The 21,962-nt window shown below is 32.2% G+C and overlaps 3 protein-coding genes across 11 annotated transcripts; 2 read left to right on the forward strand and 1 right to left on the reverse strand.

Moving 5' to 3' along the window:
* Window positions 1-272: 272 nt before the first annotated feature.
* On the forward strand, window positions 273-14,208 carry LOC148238313 (fasciclin-3-like). 8 transcript variants are annotated; one of them, XM_088205362.1, is made up of 14 exons: window positions 2,186-2,300; window positions 4,269-4,409; window positions 7,128-7,236; window positions 9,461-9,548; window positions 9,624-9,747; window positions 9,823-9,945; window positions 10,015-10,212; window positions 10,276-10,454; window positions 10,526-10,667; window positions 10,731-10,832; window positions 10,970-11,054; window positions 13,239-13,428; window positions 13,490-13,698; window positions 13,992-14,208. In XM_088205362.1, the coding sequence occupies exons 2-13, from the start codon at window positions 4,343-4,345 to the stop codon at window positions 13,661-13,663; spliced, it is 1,581 nt and encodes a 526-aa protein (XP_088061488.1). In that variant the 5' UTR covers window positions 2,186-2,300; window positions 4,269-4,342; the 3' UTR covers window positions 13,664-13,698; window positions 13,992-14,208. The 8 variants fall into 8 exon arrangements, with proteins under 8 accessions (XP_088061503.1, XP_088061488.1, XP_088061520.1 ...); XM_088205394.1 differs by having other exon boundaries at window positions 13,239-13,419; XM_088205411.1 differs by having other exon boundaries at window positions 2,186-2,268; window positions 13,239-13,419.
* Window positions 14,209-15,697: 1,489 nt separating this feature from the next.
* Window positions 15,698-18,229, reverse strand: pasi2 (Protein). 2 transcript variants are annotated; one of them, XM_088205432.1, is made up of 7 exons: window positions 18,144-18,229; window positions 17,906-17,968; window positions 17,710-17,842; window positions 17,515-17,644; window positions 17,349-17,443; window positions 16,152-16,388; window positions 15,698-16,083 (listed from the first exon to the last, which is right to left on the reverse strand). In XM_088205432.1, the coding sequence occupies exons 2-7, from the start codon at window positions 17,962-17,964 to the stop codon at window positions 15,982-15,984; spliced, it is 756 nt and encodes a 251-aa protein (XP_088061558.1). In that variant the 5' UTR covers window positions 17,965-17,968; window positions 18,144-18,229; the 3' UTR covers window positions 15,698-15,981. The 2 variants fall into 2 exon arrangements, with proteins under 2 accessions (XP_088061558.1, XP_088061548.1); XM_088205422.1 differs by having other exon boundaries at window positions 17,710-17,845.
* A 1,932-nt stretch (window positions 18,230-20,161) lies between these two features.
* On the forward strand, window positions 20,162-21,630 carry LOC148238315 (uncharacterized). The gene is made up of 2 exons (XM_088199462.1): window positions 20,162-20,778; window positions 21,626-21,630. The coding sequence occupies exons 1-2, from the start codon at window positions 20,262-20,264 to the stop codon at window positions 21,628-21,630; spliced, it is 522 nt and encodes a 173-aa protein (XP_088055588.1). The 5' UTR covers window positions 20,162-20,261.
* The last annotated feature ends 332 nt before the right edge of the window (window positions 21,631-21,962 follow it).

Raw genomic sequence — 21,962 nt, forward strand, 5'->3', positions numbered from 1 at the left:
TCCATCCGGCACGTGTGTTGCCTCAAACATTGAAAATCAGTATCCCTAATAATTTATGTTTTATGGCTTACTTTAAAGCATAGTCCACGTTTTTATCTTCTTTCATATATTTAGTATTAAAACCCTATTTACATTAAACAAATTCTTTATAGGAATGTTATGTAGTGTAATGTAGTTTTTGGACATTGTTAATATTTATTCGGAACATGCCCAGCAAAACATTTGTTTTGGCCAAGATGCTTGAACCAATTCAAAAGCGAGTATCCTACTCTATACATCGCTAGCGTCCGAGAGGTTCAGACGCGCGACTAAGACTATCTGGTGTTAAACATCTAGAAAAGACGGAATAAAAGTGTTTTTCCGGTCCTTTAAAGCCCAAGTAAGTCAGTTTAAGATATTAATTATTTTTACGTAATAATTATTAAATCATAATTAGTATTGAAAAATTTTAATCTTGGTGGATTATAATGGATTCTTAAGAGAAACTCGCCTAATTCATTGTAAGCTGTGATCTCTTTGAGTCTGCACCTGATCAAGGATCATATATGGGTGCTACTATACTTTCATAACAATTAAGTATCAATTTGAAATTTGTGCGACAAATGATGATCGTTACAGATCGTTATTGCAAATAAAAATCCATGATAATTTAGAATCATTAATATTTTAGTCTTTCTTAGTTTTTAATATACCTAGTTATCAAGACAAAATCTACTAAAGCATTTGTTGACGTCCGATTCACTTGTTGTATGCGTTCGCGAGCGCCGTCTTACAGCGTTCGGGAATGTCTCGGTTTTGACAATCTTAAGCAGTAGGCTCCGATCTTGGTTACGAAATCTCAATAAAGCTTTATACACAAGCACACGTGTTTTGAATTCAGACTTAGGTCTGAACAGTATTCTTAAAAATTTAGAAGAATTTTAGTTTTAATTGATTTCTGTAATTTGACATGTTGTAGTCGTATACATAAAATGAATCACCACCAGCGTTTTGTGCTCGGATTTATTGATTACAATGTGTAATTTGATTACTCGGTATATGTGATGACGGTCACCTTAAGTTATTTCAAATCAAATTACAAAGTTGGATGCAATTCTACACGTGTAAACATATTTTAATAATAAAAATCATTATTATCATACTTAATGGCTGCGTAGCGTAAAATTTACAATATATTAGTAATATACTATTACTTTTCTTTAAACAACTAATCAATATTTTTGCGCAAGACGTAAAATTTGTATGTTTTATATTAAAAAATTAAAATCTACTTATTTCACTTTTACATAATCATCACATTTATATTTTCGGTACCAGTGATCAAATATTGGTTTGTTAGCGTGTTAGACGCTAGAAGATTATATTGATATACAATAATCGCGCAGGTGTCAGTATCGGGCGGCAATGTCGAATGATGAAAAGTCCTTGCAGTGGTGAAAATTATAGGCCTCTTTGGTCGCTGGTTCCCCGGTTCTTCGCCTGTTAGTTCGAGAATCATCGTCGAATGATGAGTTCGTTTCGTCAGCGAGTTCATCTTTAGACAAATGGGAGAGGAGACCAATTTATGACCAGTCGTGTGGTTGTTTAACCGCGCCTTCGTTACATCATTGACGGTGGCCAATAATGAGCAACCGTCCGATAATTACAAAGAATACGTACAACAATGCTCATTCCATGATGTGTGTTTTTTATGTTAATTGCTCATATTTTATGGCTTTTGAAAGTCTGCTGGCTAATTCGCAATTCTTACGTGTTGCGAAATGTTTTCTTCTATACTTTTTAGTTAGTTCTATTGCTATAATTTTGGTGAATTGTTCTAAAATTTTCGTCGCGATACTAAAAAGCCTGGATAGCTAATTATTAATATTAGGGAATAGTATTCACTCGTGTTAAAATGTTTAACATTCACAAATTCATGACAGTCATTTTTTTCAAATGTTAATCTGATATTCCAATTATACTTCAACTCGACCCAACTACATATTTCTATATACTTTTAATTATTTCTGTCTATTTTCAAAATATATAATGCCATCCTAAAAATAACTATTTTTGTGATGCATCTATTTATTAATTCATAACGGTTAATATCTTGAATACTGAATATATATTTGCATATTGTTCTTTTGCTCTTATCAATAAAGAAAAGTTGGTTATGGAAGGGGTAATTCGATGCAAAGACTTCAGTGTTCTGCGAACATGCTTCAAAGTATGTCGTTTCTGTATCTTTTTATTGCATGTGCACTTAAGTTCGTAAAAGTTCGATAGGTGGGTTAACTTCTTTTCAATGCCAATAAATAGTAAGTACATTTCCAACATAAAATTGTAATAATAATAATTATAAATATTTATTAAAATAAAAATAACAATAAAAAACAATCTTGAATTTGATTCTACAACCAAATATTTATTTAAATAAGAGTTACGATATTGCTATCCATTCCTTAAAAAAAGGTTCGATTAATTTACTGTATAAAAATCAACTTTTATCACTAAGTAAAAAAATATGTTTTTCTCACAAAGTTCTATAGTTATTTTTAAAACCTTTTCCTAAAAAGATAATATTTCACTATGAACTTTGATACAATCAAAAAATTAGCACCACTATCTTTAGTATATGTTCCATAGTAAGCCTAGTTTAAGAAAATACTGGTTTTGATGATCTGAATGAAATGTCATTTTTAAGTACAATCTATGTCTCACTATATATTATTTAGCACACATAATAAAACCGCGTGATTAATTTTTTGTTATATTTATACTTCATTATCATTATCAAAACACATTCATGCGGTTTGATTAATATTTCACTTGAATGACAGCAAGAGGAAAACTGCACTTTTCTATTTTAAACTTTTTATAATGATTTTTGTTGTTTTATAATTTGTTTTATCATGTTCGCTTTTTTATTTTTTACATGTACATATATACATACTTAGATTGCTTACTTTGGTTCAAATTATTTAAGTTATTAATTTATATAAATTAAATTAAGACCATCGTGATCCAACAGGTTACCCCAATGCGTAACGATGGTCAAAAACAACAGATTATATGCGAATATTACTAGGTTATTGTTTATAGAAAGAGAATTATTGACTTTAATATCAGTTGCATTTGGTAGGTTTATTGTTAGCAATATATCAATATTTATATATAACATGAGTCTTTTATTATTTTAAAACTCTTTAATATAACAAAATGTTCGCTTCTTGCTATCCGTTTGCGTTCCAAGATAATAATTTTAATTTAAATCACAAATAACAGCCATTACCTTTTTGGGCAATTTTTTTTATCCATACTGTTTTATTAGACGCGATCGGTTGAGCAGATAAAGGCTTAGAATTATTAATTCCTTTGTTTTGTCGTACGAATAAGCCTCTTTTACTAGTTTAAACTTCGCGAAAAGGTTTTTTTCATATTCACTTTCGCTAGGCAAACAACACTGTTTTCGTCCGCGTCGTTTTACGGTCGCTAACCTCTTTAGCATCTCAAAGGTGATGCATATATTTGTATACATTATTATATGTCTCTGCTGACTATGTATATATACTATTTAGTATAAAGTCATCATGACATACTAGGAAAACCTGACAACTAGGATAAATTAATATTTTAAAACAATGTTGCAGATAAATGTTTTGATAACAATAAACTAAATGCTTGTTTTCCATAAAAATATGATTAATATATTGTGTTAAAGTAGCAGCTGTATAGATACATGAAGTGTCATTTTTTTACATGAAGTGTATTTTCAGGGTTCAGTCAGTTACACGCAGGAAAAACTGTTGGACATACATTTTATTGCATTGTACAAATGTAAAATATAATACCGATACAATAAAAATCAGGTGTCAGTAAATTTGTGTCTCTCTGATCTCTGGTTCCTCGTGATCAGCTAGGTCCAATTGTTGAGTCTTGAGAGTCCGTGAGAGTATTTGTTTAATAAGTGAGCTAGTTCGTGTCAAGTCCTTTATATTGATCCTTGGTTAAAGCTTGGATGAATGGAAGGGAAGGCCAATTTAGGATTAATAGCAGTATTGCTTAGCTCCAGCGAAACTTCCAGGTGGCCATTTGTGGATGACCATCCGATAATAACAGGATACCTGCAACAATTCTAAAATAAAAAAACATAAATTACAAAAGTAAACCAAAGAAAAAAAGAAATTGAAAATTGAAGAACGCGCTTTTAACATTTTTTTGTTCGTAAATGAACTACAATATATTTTCTGTAATTAATTTTTTAATTTGCCTTTTTTTAATTTTAGCTGAAGTAGTCATACATAGTTCGGTATTTTTAATGGGTGAAACTTAATATTTTTATGCCGAAAGTACATCACAAATGGCGGACCGAAAGGCGTTTAAGCTACTCTTCATCATCGGCATATGCGGCATTGCTGATACATCAGGTAATTATTAAATCTCTTAGAATTAAATTAGTTACTTAGTTAAATTAGAACTAAAATTTGCTTTTTTTAATAATAATTTAAATGTATTTTATTGTTGTTGTTCTGATGAAACGAATAGCTATAGAAATATGAGCTTGATAGATGACAAAGGCATTTGATTATTTTTTTATTAAATATATTTTAAAGTATGGAACTAATATGGTAATCCTTTATTAGCGTAAAGCCTTTATTAATGAGGCCGACACGCCAAGGGCAAAGCCCCGGTGGCGACACCTGTCACAGAAATATGCAACATTATGATAATATTAAACCTGCAAAACAAATTAAAAAAAGGTCCTTTAACCCTTAGACCGCCGACCGGTAAATTGATAATTACTCGCTGTACGCCATGCGTTTTTAGCGATATAATTTTTTAGCTACTTACTCTGTTTAACACATCATTACAGCCAAAATACTCAATTTTTATATTTTAAAATTATATATGTATGATTAACATGGTTTAAACATTCTAATTATATCAATAAACAAACATTTTTAGTCGTATTGTTGGAAGTATGGAGTGAACAAAACTAAATCTATTCGTCGGGCCGCGAGTTGGCTCGCGTACACACACCTACACACACATGAACGCGCGCGGCACTATACAAGCGAACGACAAGCAGGGTCATGCTCACACTGAGACAATTTTAATATATAAATCTGCAACGCATTTTTTCTTCGTCTGACCTACATCCTGTTATAAAAATTTACAAATCGACAAGATTTCTTTGATGCATACAAAATCACATATATCGTACAAAAAATAACCCTAATAACCAAACCGTTTGTTTTTGATCAATGGTGTTTGCAATTGGTTGTTGTTGAAGGTTGTCATATTTCTTTATATATAAAAATAATAAATAATAAAACTTGATAGCAAGATACGATGTTACATTTAACTATTTATAATAAGATGTATAATTTATAATATATACATATTCTTCTTCTTCTTCCACGGCACTACAACCGGTGATCGGTTTTGGCATTTCCACCTAATTTCTTGTAGGGCTTCTAGATATATCTTGAGTTTTAGTATGTCTTCCGATATTGTTTGCATTTTTCCTGGTTGTAATATTGCACATTCCAGCTTCCAAAATTGAAGTCCAATCATTTATCTAGATTACGATCGTCTAGGTCATTATGAATCGGGGCGGATTTATTATTTCTTTGTGATTTTTTCATAACTATTTGGACTTATCCACGTTGGTTGGTTTGTTCCATGATAGAAACCCTCCTCCTTTATCCGGGCTTGGGACCGGCAAGAGTGCAACATATCTACACTCCAGGCGGAATATGTAATTTATATTGCACACACACATATATATACAATAAATAATAAACTTTTCGACCATCGTGACGCATTGGGGTAACCTGTTAGGTCACGATGGTATTAATTTAATGTAAATAAATAAACACATTACAAATAAATTATAAAATAATAGAACAAGTAAAATAAAATGATTCTACGACAAGGAATCGTTTTTGTTATTATTATTATTATTATTTAATATTTACTAAGAGTTAATAGTGATATTTTATTAATTATATCTTATTTATATTTATTAATAAGTATTTAATAGTAATTATTATTATTATTATTTAATTATTACAAAAAATAAAAACCAATCACAAAAACAGTTGACAATATTAAAACAGTCGAAATAACGTATAAATATATTCACAAGTATTTACAAATCACAATTAACATTGAAATATTGATGACATAATTTAATTTCGATTCATAAATTAAAGTATAAAAAACGAATTTCCGCGATGCGTTTGTGCTAACCCTAAAAGTGGTCTAAAGAAGCACGATCGAAACCGCGCGCGAAATACAAACGACTAAAATTAAGGCGTGACTTTATAATTATATATACCACTGTTTCATCGCAAATTCTATAAATAAAATCACTGAAATCGTTTACTAGGAACTCAAACTGATTTTTAAAACATATATTGCCAACTTTTACCTTTCCGTTTCTTTAAAAAACGAAGGTTTTAACGAGCGCATCATATCATGCGCTTGGCGTTAGACAGTAGATTTACTTGCGCATGATATCATGCGCTTGGCGTTGAAAGGATTAAAGCAGTGATAAACACGCAACCTTTTCTATATCGCGGACCCCATTGGCAAAACCCGAGGACCCTAAGGGGTCTGCAAAACACTAGTCTAAGGTATATATTTTTTGCTAACGAATATATTCGAAGCTATCTTAACATTTTGATATTAAATACATATGACCTATAAAATAATTATCAGACAAGTATAAAAAGTAGTTTGTTTATAACAAATTTGACGTTCATAAACGAAAATAATAAATAATTATTAAACAATTTTAATCAAGTTTAAACCATCAAAACAATATTAATTAATGCTTCATTTGTGCCTTACTTAAAATCTTACACGTAAATCTGTGTATTTCTTATATATATCTGTAATAATCGTCGTTATTTTAAAATATTTCCAGGAAAAACTTAGAACTCCTCCCCCCCCCCCCCCCCCCAGTAAAAGTTAGACCAGATTAAACTTTACAATACTATTTTTTTTAGCTGCTAGCGATACTATGATTTTTTTTATTAATTCATTCTCATAGGTATTTAAAAAAATATAAAAAATAAATAAATAACAGTTGTAACTCTCATAAACTGATATTAATATAAATATTTTCATTTTTTCAGCCCAAAAATCGGACTCCCAAATAAAAATTAGACCAACTGAAGCCACGGCTTTACCTGGTGAAAGTGTTTCGTTTATGTGTAGTGTGTCACATAAATTTAACGAATGCCGGTTTGTAAAATAAATTATATCTTTAATCATGTCGGGATCGCCCCTTAAATGCGAGACTTAATTTCTTAAAGCATAATAAAAATAATTGCAATAGCTATTTGCGACTTGCTAAGAACAAGTTTATCACGCTGGCGCATATGCCGATCGCCAATTTGGGCGGATTATGACTACTTACAGATTTACTTTTAAATAGACAAATGACAGTTCGTACCTATAATATGTTACAGTGAATGTGTAATACCAGTGAAAATATATTTTCAGTGATATATATTTATTCTAGGGCTAGTGGAATTATATGCTGCTCTAAACTGTCCTTTGACATGCATGAAACGTCCATTTGCGTGATTTTTTTAAAATACATGTCTATGTCGATTTAGTTATTAAAAAAGTAATAATATCGGAATAATGCTTAATTTAGATTAAAAAAAATTTCCAAACCAATATATGGACAACACAATTTTAGCGGTGTGCTTTGAAATGAACATTAAACAAACTAAACGCCCTGATGAATTTCATTTAAAAAAGTAGTTGTAGGGCCACACATCACCTGTTAAGACCAAAATGTTCATTACCAAACCTAACCTAAACGAATAAACCTAATCCAACTTGACCTAATGAAAGTTCTATTACTAACTATAGTTTTTCAATAATTATTAGGTAAAGTTGAGTTTATTTATTCTTTTAAGATGGAATTGGATTTGAACAGCAAATGGACGTTTCGTAATTGTTAAATTGAGTTTCAACGTCAGTGGAGCGACAAATCACCTGTTATGGCCAAAATGTTTCGGACGTCCAGTTAACAATACAGATACATGTTTACTGGCCTAGTTAGTAATATTATATGTCTACTATTGAAAATATAATTTTACTGTAACATATACAAGTGTATATTCAAAAATATAGTTTTGCATAACCTGTTTTTGAATTCCAGTATTTTCAGAAACCGATTAAAACCCGTTATCAAATATTTACAAGAACAATAAATAGTCACTAACGATTACTTAATATTTCTCTTTTTCTATATACAAAATTACCGGAAATATAAAATACTCTTTCACTGAACTTAGTTATCGTTTTCATGACATCGAATAATGAAAACTATTTTTTATTGTTGATAATCAGGAAACATAATAATTGTTATAATGACTTTCTTTAAAGCATGGTCCATATTTATAGTTTCTCTGATATATTTACCACCAAAATCAGTTTCCATACAATAAATTTTATCAAAATCTTATATGTATTCTAAAATGATATGTTAACAAAATAGTGGGCGTACAAGTCCCAACATAAACTTTAGACATTGTTCTAGTTTATTTGGGACATGCTCAGCAAAACATTTGTTTTGCCCAAAATGCTTCATCCAATACAAACGCTCCTATTTCCTACTTATACCGTTGGCATCCGTGAAGTGCGGACGCGCGAATAAACCTATTTAGTGTTTTGATGGTCATTTTGAGTCTCGGTAAATAAAATCCAAGAAAATAAATATTTTTACATAATAATTTTAATATTAAAACCAGTATTTAAAATTTAAAAAAACGAAAACTAAATTAACGCTTTGACGAATTGTAATGTTTTCCTGAAGCAAACTTATAATTTGGTCATAAGGTATCCAGAGAAAAAAATACGCTTTGAATCCACTCAAAAGATCTCAAAACATCTGAAGACTCCATCTGGATTTGAAAATCAATACTTGCGTAAATAAATCAGAAAGCATGCTAGAAGACATAAATAATAATTATATATAATTTTCGCTATACCAAAATTGATTTTCTTTATTCGTTTGAACAGCAAATGAAGGTTTTGCAATTTCCAAATTTAATTTCATCAACAGTATGGCGACGTATCACCGATTAAAGCCAAAATGTTTCGAACGTATGAGTAACAATACAATTTCGTCGATATTGTCATATAAAATTATAAATCTATTGTTTAATATAGTTTAACCAGCCTAGTTAGTAAAATTAAATTTCTAATATTGAATGATATATAGACGCAAAACAATGCACTTTTCCAAAGTGCTGATAAATTCAGTGGCCGTATACCTATATGGCAGTTCTCAGTGGCAGTGTTGCCAAACCTCCATCTGTTTGGATATTACTCTCAAAAGATAAGTAACAGACAGTCTGCTGCCACCCCAAAGCTTATATATTTTAATTTATAATTTTCTGGTTTGGTACTATATCTTGATTCTAAAATATATTTGATGTTATTTTTTCAGCATTAATATAACAGGGTACAAACATCGTTTTATAGTAACGAACAATACAAATTCAAAAGAAATAGCTTATAATGGAACTGGTACACAGGTGAGCTATATGAACAATTCTAACAATGGCTAAATTTTTAAATTTGCAATATTATTATTATACAATTTTTTTAAGAATGGAGAATGCGGCTTTACAATTAAAATAGTAGAAGAAATGAACGACGGCCTCGTCAGCTGTGTCATACCAAACAGTGATAACACTATTGAGTTTGAAGGTAACATGAAGCTGATAATTGCAAGTACGTTCTTCGTTTCTATTAATATATAAAGTTTGCTTAACATGTATTTTTATAAGTTACCAATACTACTTACAGAAGCTCCAGAACAACCCTTTTTTAAACCGAAAGTGCAACATAGTTACAAAGAAAACGCCAAACTGGTAGTTCAATGTTCCATTGATAATGGTCGTCCCGCAGCAGAAATGGAGTGGTATTTAGGTAAACATTATATTATACGAATTAGAATCACACTTGGCAGATAAATTTGTAAAATATTTTAAATTATAGATGACAAAAAACTGGTTGATGGACTCAGTAGTAAGAACAACAAATTTAACGAGACTGACAAACGATTCGTTACAATCGAACAAACCTTGACTAGAAGACTGTCGGTTAATGATCATGGACGCGTTCTTAAATGTCTAGCAAATCATATAGCACTGAAAGAAAAAGATTGGAGTGTCAGTGCTAAATTAAATATCACTTGTATGTCACTATTAATTAACTTAAAAATTAATATAATTCTAATGTAAATTCTACAATTAACAGTTTCACCACGGTCTATAATAAATCCTAATAATATTTATGAAATCACGATTGGAGAATCCGTCATTATCAATGTAACTATAATTGCAAATCCACGACCATCGTTTGAGTGGTATTATGCAGGAGAGATCATAACGCAAGAATACAAGCAAGGCAGATATAATACTCAACTTATTGAAAATGTATACACAAATTATGAAACATACTATGTAACTACCATTGATCAACAATTCATATACATATATCTTTATAGCAGAACGGGTTATATACCATTTCATTAATTATATCGTCGGTAGTATTAGAAGACGTTGAAAATGATTTCTGTCTGAAAGTAAACAACTCCGAGGGTAGCAACGAATATAAAGTCAAAATAAGCACTCAAGTTGAATCACAAGGTTTGTTACATAATTTTATTGACTCTTATGTTGATTCGAATCAACGACTACAATATTTTTCAGAAATCAGATACATTATTGGAATTGTCTTCACTGTTCTTGTAATTCTGCTGATTATCATTTTGGTCATTTTTAGCAAAATAACAAACAGATGGTGTTTTAAAGGTAAATAAGCTTTTCACATCTTTCAGTCGTATATTAACCTTGTCTTTTATTTTCTAGTTTTTAAAGACTGATGAATTCTTTAGAAAATACAATATTCGACTTTACAACCATAATTAACATTTTTGATTTTGTTATAGATAAACACTTAATAAAAGCGAATTCGTGTTATTTTACAAACAATAATCCTGCTATAAGCCAAAAGGAGAATATTGACAATGAAATGTAAGTCTATATTTTTAAAGCATTAATCAAGTTTAGATGTATTGATTGGCATTTACAAACTAATGTAGTCAAAATATAATTCTATAACTAATATATAAACAGTAAAACGACTCAATCAAAATTTAAATGCTTATTAGTATGTAAAATCAACGTAGAATAATGACAACCCGTTCCTAGACATATTTTTTTAATTACTAATAATGTAGATATTTTAGTTTAATTCACTCTATATTTTCCAACATTTAAAATCAGAATCTTAAAAATGCGGTTTTAAAGGCTTATTTTTATAAGCACATAATCATACAATCAAAAAATATAGTTTTTATTATGCTTTTTTTAATCCTTCAAAGTTCAATCATTTAATGAAAAAATTGCCATAATACATTTCTTTATTCAATAGTATTAAATAAAATAATAAAAACATATTTTAAGTAAAAAATCATATGGTAAATATATTATATAATATATGACAAATAATTATGTAGATAGAAAATATTGTATACAATATTAGGTTATCGGGAAAATTCTCTCGTTGTATTTTAGAAAAACCTTTTGAATCAATTTTATAAACTTTGATTGACATAATAATCAATTATGTAATATCTGTTATTGTAACAACTCTTAAGTAGCTCATTAATCTGTCGTGGGTGAAAATACTCGGCCTTAAAGTTAATATATCAGCAATTGCTTTATTGATTGCTTCAAAAAATATTTTGCATTAATGTAAAGTAATTTGACGGCGTAATGTTAAAAAAATATTATATGACTTATATGCAACACCAACTTAAAACTAATTAAGTTAGTGTTGCATATGATCTAGCATTGTCGTTGTAGACATTACTTTTGCACGGTTCGCCAATGCCGGCCTATTTTCTTTCTCCGCCGAAATTAATTTATCTATCCGGTTGTAATATATGCTAGTATTGACTCGTAGTAGTGCGAAACTTGTCTTCAAGTCGTATCAAAGATCAGGTTGAACTCTTAAGATTCAGATGTCCGCTTATCTGAATTGAATCGACAGTCGGAGTATAAACAATTGCTTTTACTGGCTTTTAATAATCATCTCGGTCGATTTGGTGTAACTTTTCTCTGTGCAATTACAACTAAAAGCGAAGTAATCCTGACTGAAGTGTTTAAAATAAATAATTCAGAACAGTCATGTCTTCGTTTATATAGTCCAATGTCCTTTCTAGTTCTCAATCATCTGATCAATGTCAATGAATCAGGGTGGAACATGTTTGGCAGAAGTATACACCAACTAATAAGGCCATTGATTATTAAAGTTCTATTGAAATAATATAAAAAGTCCAGGGAACACAAATAAAACAATTAGTTATAAAAGATAGACCATTTACCAATTCTTTCAGTCCTTTCTGAAGGAGTATAACTAATAATAACATTATCTTCTAACCCACCACAAGCATAACATTACTACTTTAATATGGTAAAGTTTTGGCTTTGCAGCAGTTAAACGGTAGTTCCAGATTTAAAATACGCCTCTTTCTCTATCGTAATATAGTAAATAGTTCACTTTTTATCTCCCGTAAACAGATTATCTATATTGAACCTAATGTGAAGGATCCTCGCATCAGTCAAAATACGATCAAAAATCGCCGTCTAGATAGAGAATTTTATTTTATGATAATATTACATGCTTAACTTCTTCCATCAAGGAAAGGTTAGCGTTCTTCGTGCAATTTTTATGTCTTACCGTAGCGTTGAAGGACCAGCGAATCACTTATTTTGTATTTCTACATATTCTAAAATAAATAGGCTGAGTCCGCGTCCGAACTATACGGACGCCAATGGTCTAAAAACAGGCGGAAAACAAGTGCATCGTTTAATCCAAGAACCTTGATCATAGCAATATTTCTACTGGGTATGTTTCAAATAATTCAGAACACTACACTTTGAAGTACGAGCACTACAGCATCTCTCCCAAACACTGCACACTTTGTTGTCTTATTAGAATTAATTCAATACACGGACTGAGGCTAGACCCGACATCCTACTTGGGCTGTCGCAATGACAGCCGCGGTCAGATAAAGTGGAGCAAAACTATCAATGGCTTTTAGCATCACTTTTAGCAGTCGCGCTCCACATATCTAAAAATTATTCTTACGGATAGATCGAAAAGAAGTATATACATAATATCGAATTTAATATCATTTTATTATCCAACAGTATTTATTCAAATAGTACTGGAGCAGCTAGTGGTCACCATGCAATATTAAGAAAAAATCCCAAAAGAATCCAAGAAATGGTAATGAATGAGAGAAAACCTTTACCGTTACCAAAGCAATACAATTTGAATAGAGGAGGCCAAAACCATGATACAGTTGCAGAATTGGAAGCTAAAAATACTGTATCTAAAGTGATTATTCAATTTAAAGTATGTACAGTGAAGTGATATTTCATTCATGTTTTTATTTCAGCCGAAAGCCGAAACCCAGAAATCTACTGAAATTATTTATGCTCAAGTAATGCTGAAGCCATTAAAAAATCGAAAAGATAACGCAGCTCAAGAACATACCAATTATGCTGAGATTATGTTTAAAAGAAATCAGCCGATTGAGAGCATAGCGAAAGCTAGAAAACCTAAGATATGAGCGTGTACATTATATTTTAAGAAAATATTAAATATGTATGTTTAATTTATTTTAAAACTAAAATACTTACAAAAAGTAATAAACTATTTTTAAAATAATTAGTTTTATTTGTATAATAAGAACTCGGACTATAATGCATGAAGTTAGTCACGAGAGAAATAATTAGCATTTGGATGGTAGTTCTAAATCTAAACTTTGCTAATCATATATACATATTAATTATTTTATTATTTTAAGAATCTTATAAACAGTATGAAAAATCACATTCTAAATCATCATATTTCGTAAAATACTTTTTAATAAATGATTTTTGATATTTGATCACAAGAGGGAGATGCGGAGAAACAGTGAAATACGACACAAAGTCACAGCATCAGCGGATCATCCAGCATCACAGCCGACAATAATTCAATTTGACACTCCAGCGATGACTCTCCGACTTCCAAGACTTGCCATTTCAACTTCACCGCCTGATAGTGGCATCTACATTTCTCTATATATACGGTAATTTATATATACTTATCAAATAAACTGTTACCAGCTTTTATCGCAAATTTATATTTATATTTTAATATCATCTTTAGTGAAATAATTAAATTAAGAAAAACAAGTTACTATTTTCATCCAACGACAGAGTACAGAAACATTCATGAAGTTTTGAAGGGATAAAATAAATCCAAGACAGTTTTATATTTCACTGTCTTTATTTTTTAGTCGATGAAATGGATACATACCATTCTAGAATATAAGGAACACCCGCAGATCATTTGACTCTCAGGATTTCGCACAGTTGTCTGGAAATATTTGTCCCTATATATTTCGCCACCTTGACAACGAACGTAGTGTACTCAATCTGAACCATACAAATTTTATTAAATGTCACTATCATCAGATAGTGCAACTCGTCCTGAATACGAAACGGTATAGCTTTTGTATCAAATGGCGCATTTCATGTACACAACTACATAAACCCCCTTCCTAAGCCACATTAATTTCTCTATCAAATGTTTTGCAAATACCTATTTGTAAAATTCACGACGGTTTCATGTCTTTTATGTAAGTACATTCATAGTATCACTTGATCTTCACCATTAGTATTTTATCCGTAACAGATTATTGGTTTTATCTGACAGACTATAAAATTTGTCTTGTCGATAACCTAATTGATAAATACACAATAATATCGAATGTTTTAATGAAACTAAGTTGTGAACAAATTGACATAATTTTTATAAATATAAATAAGCAACGGAAAACAATATATAAACACCTTTAAATGATAAAATGTTCCGAGAAATCCGACCAAAGATTACGTACATGTATCTTAAATTCCTATGATTTTTGCACGCAGTTATATATATTTTTTATAATTTATACTCACTTTATAAAATAATTATAAATGACGCTTATTTCAAATGTTACATAAGTGAGTCAGCAGCTCTTAACGATACTTTACCAAAAAGCAAATTGAACTATCTCAGGTCCGCCCCTATTACAAGACAACATTATAAACATCTTTGCGAGGATTTTCATTTTCTTCCATTATCTGATTTATGCATTGAGCATTTTTGTGCCGTGTTACTGAGAGATTTTTAGAAATGTAAAAAATAAATTCTCAGACTATGTTGATGTTGCTACCAAATTTTCAGATACAACAAATTTATAGTTGTTTCATTCTGTTGCAAAAGTTTTTTATTTATTTTTATTTATATATTATTTATAGTTTTTTTATATATATGACTAGATATAAAATTTAATTAATTTTTTAAAAAATCATTTATTAAAATCCTATAAAACGGATGGACGTCTAAATAATACATAATGAAAAATACACATATGTAAATATTTTTATAAAGTAAATAATTCATTAAAATGGACGGATTAATTTAAAAATATTGTTTTAAAAAAATTCATACTTAAACTACACATTTATAATGTTTGTTATACAATATAATAAAAAATCAAGGCACATATTATAAGGCAGTCAATGGTAAGCACAGTACTTCTCAAACTATATACGAGAGTTAAAAAATATTTTATTTTTTATGATAAATTTGATAATTGCTCTTGATATTGTACATAAAATAGTTATATACGATAATGTGATCTGAAGTTCATTAATTTATTTGTACTAAAAAAAATAGTGCCTCATATGTGAAATACACATCTCTAACTTAACCTCTAAGTCTCTTACATTATGTTATCATTGATAAGAGGAATGTATCATACAAATCAGATCTTAAAAATATTAATAACAGACACTTATACGTAAAATTGTGCTTTGTATAAAATACTATTTGTGCTAAAATTTACACTAATTAACCGACAGGCATCGTTGACACAGTGCTGTGGGGCGTGGTCGGACGTGACCCAGCCAAAGAATGAGTCGTAGAAGCATTCAGAGATGCCATAGTTCCCATCTGTAGATATGAATTAATGTAATAGAGCATGACACTATTTGATTATAATGATAAAGAATTATATGTACCCGCAAATGAGCCAGATCTTCGAGTTTGGTCAAATCGGAGAGTTCGATATACAAACTGTAAACCAAGAGCCACCCGTACCCGCCGGCCAGAACGAACGCGACCCAACAGAGCAGCATGAGAACATTGTAAGCGAACACGAGATCGTTTACAATCGCCGAGAAAATGAAGGCAAACGTTCTGAACATTATGAAAATCGCGAAGCAGTAAATCCACGGCAAGATTTTCTTTTCGTGTTCCTGTAAATTAAATTAGATCGATTAATATTTATTTGATTATATATGAAAACATTGAAGAACATGCAGTGAAAAGCATTTTTGCCACAAAGATAAAAATAAAACGATTCCTATAATTTTTTTTGATATTGTCGATTTAATTTTTGTAAAATTTTGGTAATATTCATTACTATTCAAATTAGTAGATTCAATTTTTTTGCTATTGCTATATATTAACTAGTACGGAGTCTCACAATTAAATGGGTATTTCAAAGCTCACAATTGAACTGACATTGCGCGCTAAAAAATTATTACATTGGTAATAAAACTTCAAACATTATAAAACCTGCGCATTTCATGACGCCAGAGCTCACCATATCAGAGTTTTTGCTTAACACATTTTAAATACTGCAACTAATTACTATCATTATGGCAAAATTTTTTATTTTTCCTTTCCTTTACAGACTAATCTGCTGAACTTGGACCTAATCCTTAAAATTCACGTTTTTTAATATTTCATCAAAGCAAAAAATAGAATCGACGATACTTAAAATCAATATGTAATTTGACTTTTAATTATCTATGTGGCAAAATTTTGTCGTACAGTGTAGTCAATGATTCAGCGACTAAATGATTGCATTGATGTACCTTAAACTTTCTCCTACCAGATGGAGTAAAACACTTCCGATGAGAAAAGAGTGCGTGATAAAAGAAATACATTTTTTGAGATGCAGATGAATTTAAATAATAATAATAAAAAAAACACATTGACATTATTAGGCGCTCAAACAAGTTGTAATATTTTCTGTGATTGGTAAATAATGAACACAATGAACTTTTTAAAATGTATGATATACATAACTTAGCAGCTACTTAATTTTTCAAGTTAAAATAAAAATAAACATTACATATTTCATCACCGCAATACCACTACCATGATTCGATAGAATGACTAATGAAAGTGTACGATTGTAATAGACTTACCTTTCTCAACGCATTAATGAGCATAATGCTAGTTACGAAGACACACTGTGCGCCAATTAGAGAAAACAGTGAAAATATAATCAAAGCGTTGCGTACTAAAACAATAAAAACAATCTTAAAACAACCACTCCTAGCAACATTTAACTCAATCTTATAATAAATATACCATGAACGTTTCCAATATACACAAACTCGAAAGATATAACGTAATATCCGTAATGAGTGGATCCTGGAGCAGCCATAGCCAAACAATATATATCAAAGATCGATTGAGCCGTCGTAAACAGCGACATAAACTGTAATAATAAACGTAGTATTCATCCTAAATGTATTCAGTGGCATAGTAAAGAGTTATACTCACTAGGGCCAAGAATCCGGTTAGAAGCGATCCTCTTTGGATATCGAGGATAACGGCATCGTGCAGTATCGGCCTTTGATACCATGGTATTTTGATCGATCGCAAAGATTTGCTCGATTTGAGATTCGTAGACGACCTACTTGAGATCAGAATTCGTTGTAAATGTATATTTTTATGCTTGTATATATTTTATACTCACTTTGAATAGACTGATGGCGTCGAGCGATACGTAGACGGCGTTTTGCGTCCGTAATTCATTTTTCTATATAACAATGAGATAATAATACATTAATGAGTCGTATTTTCGTAATTAGTATGAGCACATTTTCCTACAAGACATTCTTTATTTCTAGTAGTAAATGTACATTTTTAATGCTAAATATCATTTTAAACTTAAATAGTTAGGATATTTTATAAAACAGCGTAAACATACTAACTTGTTTGTTTAAAACTAAATGTTAAAACTGCAGTCAAAATATGACAACCAGTTAGTCAACAAAGTGGGAGTGTCTCTTTGAGGGATACCATATGCAAAAAATATTTTCATATGGCAATAATAACGAGCGTGGGTGACACAAGTACTCAACAATTTAAATTCTATATTTATACTATTTTCGTATTAATTAAGAGCCCTAAATGATTTAATTAAATTAACTAAATATAAAATAAATTAAATATGCGTTTTACTAATAAAAATATATTTAAAATAATTCACTCGTTTTAATCATATTTCTTGCAAACTATTATTTATTTACAAAAAGTATGCGAATATTTATTTATTTACCATAAGCTCTTTTATTATTCAAGTTTTGATGCAGCGTTGTTGACATATTCATGTAGATTTTTACATATGTTTCAATGACTTTAAAAAGACTTTTAACAAGTTCAACGTGAGCATCAAAAAGTAAAAAGATATTGAAATCAAGCGAGTAGTGACATAGTGTTATATTTAAACATATATAATACAACAAAAATATTAGCTAAAAATTAGCCGTAACTTTTGGATAGTTTTAGTAATGCTATTATTGTTACGTGGGCCTGTGTGGGGCCGTTACATCAGAGCCTTTGCGAACAAATAAAAACACGCGAATTCAAAAACAAGGCACCATTCCTGAGGAGCGATAGTCCTACAACCGAGCGTGGCGACCGATGGGCCTTTTACTGCCGATCTGCACGTGAGTCCCGACGCAGGCGCAAGAGCGCGCGGATTGCAACACTATCCCTCACTCAATTTGGATCGACCCGATCCTTTATTACACTAAAATACACAGAAAACACCCAAATAATAAAAAAAAAATAAGAAAAACAACAACATGAAAATTCACTACACTCCATTGTAGGTCGCTAGTCTGTCTATGTGCACTACCATACACTTTCGAGCACTTGCTCTCTTAATTCGATAGACAACCTCGTTGAGACGGTTGACTATCGTGTACGGCCTTCCCAGGGCTGGGTCAGCTTCGAGCTTACGCCAACTTTCCGTCGTGGGTTGTACAGCCACACCCGGTCACCTTCCTGGAATCGGCGAGTCGTCGACCTGACGTCGTAGCATGCTTTCATTCGATTGTGCAATAGTTGTAGCCGCTTCCGTACTACGTCGTGCACTGTCTTCATCCGCCCTTTCAGACACAGGAGGTAGTCGTCCTTGAGCAGCGTCGTTTGCTCTGTCTCCGGGGGCGGTTCGCAAAATATCTCCGACGGCAGGTGGAATTCTCTTCCGAGCATCATTTGGGCCGGGGTCTCGTCTGTAGCCTCGTGTGTTGCTGACCGATACGCCGTCAAGAAGATTGGGATCAGCTTGTCCCAGTTCTTCTGATCCTTATCCACAAATTTGGACAAATACGCTCCAAGAGTTCTATTCAATCGCTCCACCATACCGTCAGATTGTGGTCGTCCTGGCGTCGTTCTCGTCTTGTGGATCCCAAATATCCGCATCACCTCCTTAAAGACTTCTGCTTCAAAATTGCGTCCTTGATCGTAGTGCAGCTCTGCCGGTGCACCAAACCTCGAAAAGACGTTCGCGACGAGTGCTTCGGCCACGGTCTTTGCTTCTTGGTTGGGAATTGAGATAGCTTCCGGCCACTTCGTGAAGTAGTCCGTCAGCACCACGACGTAACGATTGCCATCGCGTGTTCGTGGCAACGGGCCGAGAATATCTACTGCCACTCTTTGCATCGGGGCTCCCGATACGTACTTCTGCATAGGAGCGATGACTCGTCGGTTTGGACCGTTGCGCGCCGCGCAGATATCACATCGCTTACACCACTTGATGACGTCCTCTCTGCACGTTGGCCAATAGTACTGGGCCCGAAGTTTCTTCGTCGTTTTATTGACGCCGAAGTGTCCTCCTGTGGACCTCTCGGATCGCGTCAGCACCTTCTTCCTTGGAAAGCACCAGTTGGAATATATGCCGATCTCCCAACGTGTTTTCCCAGCGGCGATACAATTGCCCATTCCCACTTCGGTCCGTCGCTCGCGCCGCTAGAGTCGTCACGGCCGCACCTCCGACAGCGCAGACCTTCGAGTCCTCCGACGACGATCGAGCCGGACTCACGATGAGTTCTGCCGTGTGTTACAAGTGTAACCGCCCCGGGCATTTCGCCCGCGAGTGCAACTTCGGGGGTGGCGATTCTCGCGGAACCAAGGAGCGCGAAGGTGGTGGCGGCGGCGGCGGTGGATACCGCACGATGAACGACGGCGGATACCGCACGATGAACGACGGCGGATACCGCAACGACGGGAGCTTCAGCCGCAGTAGGGAAAAGTGCTACAAGTGCAACCGTCAAGGTCATTTTGCGAGGGATTGCAAGGAGGAAGCCGATCGTTGCTACAGATGTAGCGGCACCGGACATATCGCTCGCGATTGCACGCAGAGCCCGGACGAGCCGTCCTGCTACACTTGCCACAAGGTCGGGCACATCTCGCGGAACTGCCCCGACAACATGCAAGACGGGGACCGCGGTTCCTCTTTGAACTGTTACAATTGCAACAAAAATAGGGCACCATTCCTGAGGAGCGATAGTCCTACAACCGAGCGTGGCAACCGATGGGCCTTTTACTGCCGACCTGCACGTGAGTCCCGACGCAGGCGCGAGAGCGCGCGGATTGCAACAATATAAACCCATACCTACATATGTCACTTAAGCTAAATGGTACTTGTTTTCTTCAGCTATTCTCAAATTCATTATTTTCAGTATTAAATAAATGTTTAGCTATTAATTAATATTCTGCAGCGGCAAACTTGATTTTCGCTGTCAACTATATATGTATTATCACAGTTACAACAAAATATGTATTCGTATTTTTACATTTAATATAATACAAGAACCGCAAGCGGTTTGCTAACCTAAGTTTTCTAGCCAGCTTAAACCGCCATCTTATTACAAACGCGCAGCTTCTTCGAACAACGCGCGTTCTGAGCAAAAATATTTATATAATAATATTAAAAACAATGTTTATAAGTAGGGCCGCGCCTTGAAGATTGGCCATCAGTGTGCAAACATAATAGCATCCCTCCTCTTCAAAAAAATTTATATATTGAAAAATCGAGATTTTTTGCTCTAATTGTTGTCATTGTTTTTTCATTTATCGGTAAATCGCATGGTACATGTGTACATGTACCATGCGATTACATGTACGGGTATAAACCCGGCAATTTAAAGGGTGTAATTAAAAATAGGTATAAAGAGACAAGATTTTCAAAAATAAGAAGTCTCCGAAAATAAAAATAGTGCTAATATGTTTGCATTATTCAAATATAAATAGTCGTAAAAAAATACTGTCTGATACAAATGAAATTGAATACAAATCAGAAACTAAATATTATATTTATCGCAAATTAAATAAAATAACACCTTGAAGCGAGTGCAATATTTAAAAATAATAAAATTATCACAATAATATTTATCGTCATATTAAGACTGAAATACTTACCCTCATCCTGGAAAGTAGCAGATGTAATAACGATACAAAAACCAGGAAAATGACTCGAAAAAATAATATCGTATAGACCAGCGGCTCTCAAACTTTTAAAAATTTCTTGCGTTGCGATCCCTTAAAAATTGTTCGATGTTTGATAAAAAAAAGAAAATGTCATAGAAAAAACACTGCTTTTAGGCTGTAGTGAATAAAACATCTTTTTACAAGCAATTATGTATTCACTATATATATATATATATATATATATATATATATATATATATATATATATATATATATATATATATATATATATATATATATATATATATATATAT

Source organism: Plectrocnemia conspersa, unplaced genomic scaffold, assembly GCF_051122295.1.
Source record: "Plectrocnemia conspersa isolate PC_06_02 unplaced genomic scaffold, ASM5112229v1 ptg000001l, whole genome shotgun sequence".
NCBI lineage: Eukaryota > Metazoa > Arthropoda > Insecta > Trichoptera > Polycentropodidae > Plectrocnemia > Plectrocnemia conspersa.

Bases quoted from the DNA above. Each gene is read 5' to 3' on its own strand.
- LOC148238313 (XM_088205377.1), top strand. From the start codon at position 4,343: ATGGCGGACCGAAAGGCGTTTAAGCTACTCTTCATCATCGGCATATGC. The intron at 7,237-9,460 runs GTTTGTAAAATA...TTATTTTTTCAG, and splicing joins CATAAATTTAACGAATGCCG to CATTAATATAACAGGGTACA. The intron at 10,668-10,730 runs GTTTGTTACATA...AATATTTTTCAG, and splicing joins CACTCAAGTTGAATCACAAG to AAATCAGATACATTATTGGA.
- pasi2 (XM_088205422.1), bottom strand. From the start codon at position 17,964: ATGAATTACGGACGCAAAACGCCGTCTACGTATCGCTCGACGCCATCA. The intron at 17,645-17,709 runs GTGAGTATAACT...TTATTATTACAG, and splicing joins TAACCGGATTCTTGGCCCTA to TTTATGTCGCTGTTTACGAC. The intron at 16,084-16,151 runs GTACATATAATT...TCATATCTACAG, and splicing joins AAGATCTGGCTCATTTGCGG to ATGGGAACTATGGCATCTCT.
- LOC148238315 (XM_088199462.1), top strand. From the start codon at position 20,262: ATGAGTTCTGCCGTGTGTTACAAGTGTAACCGCCCCGGGCATTTCGCC.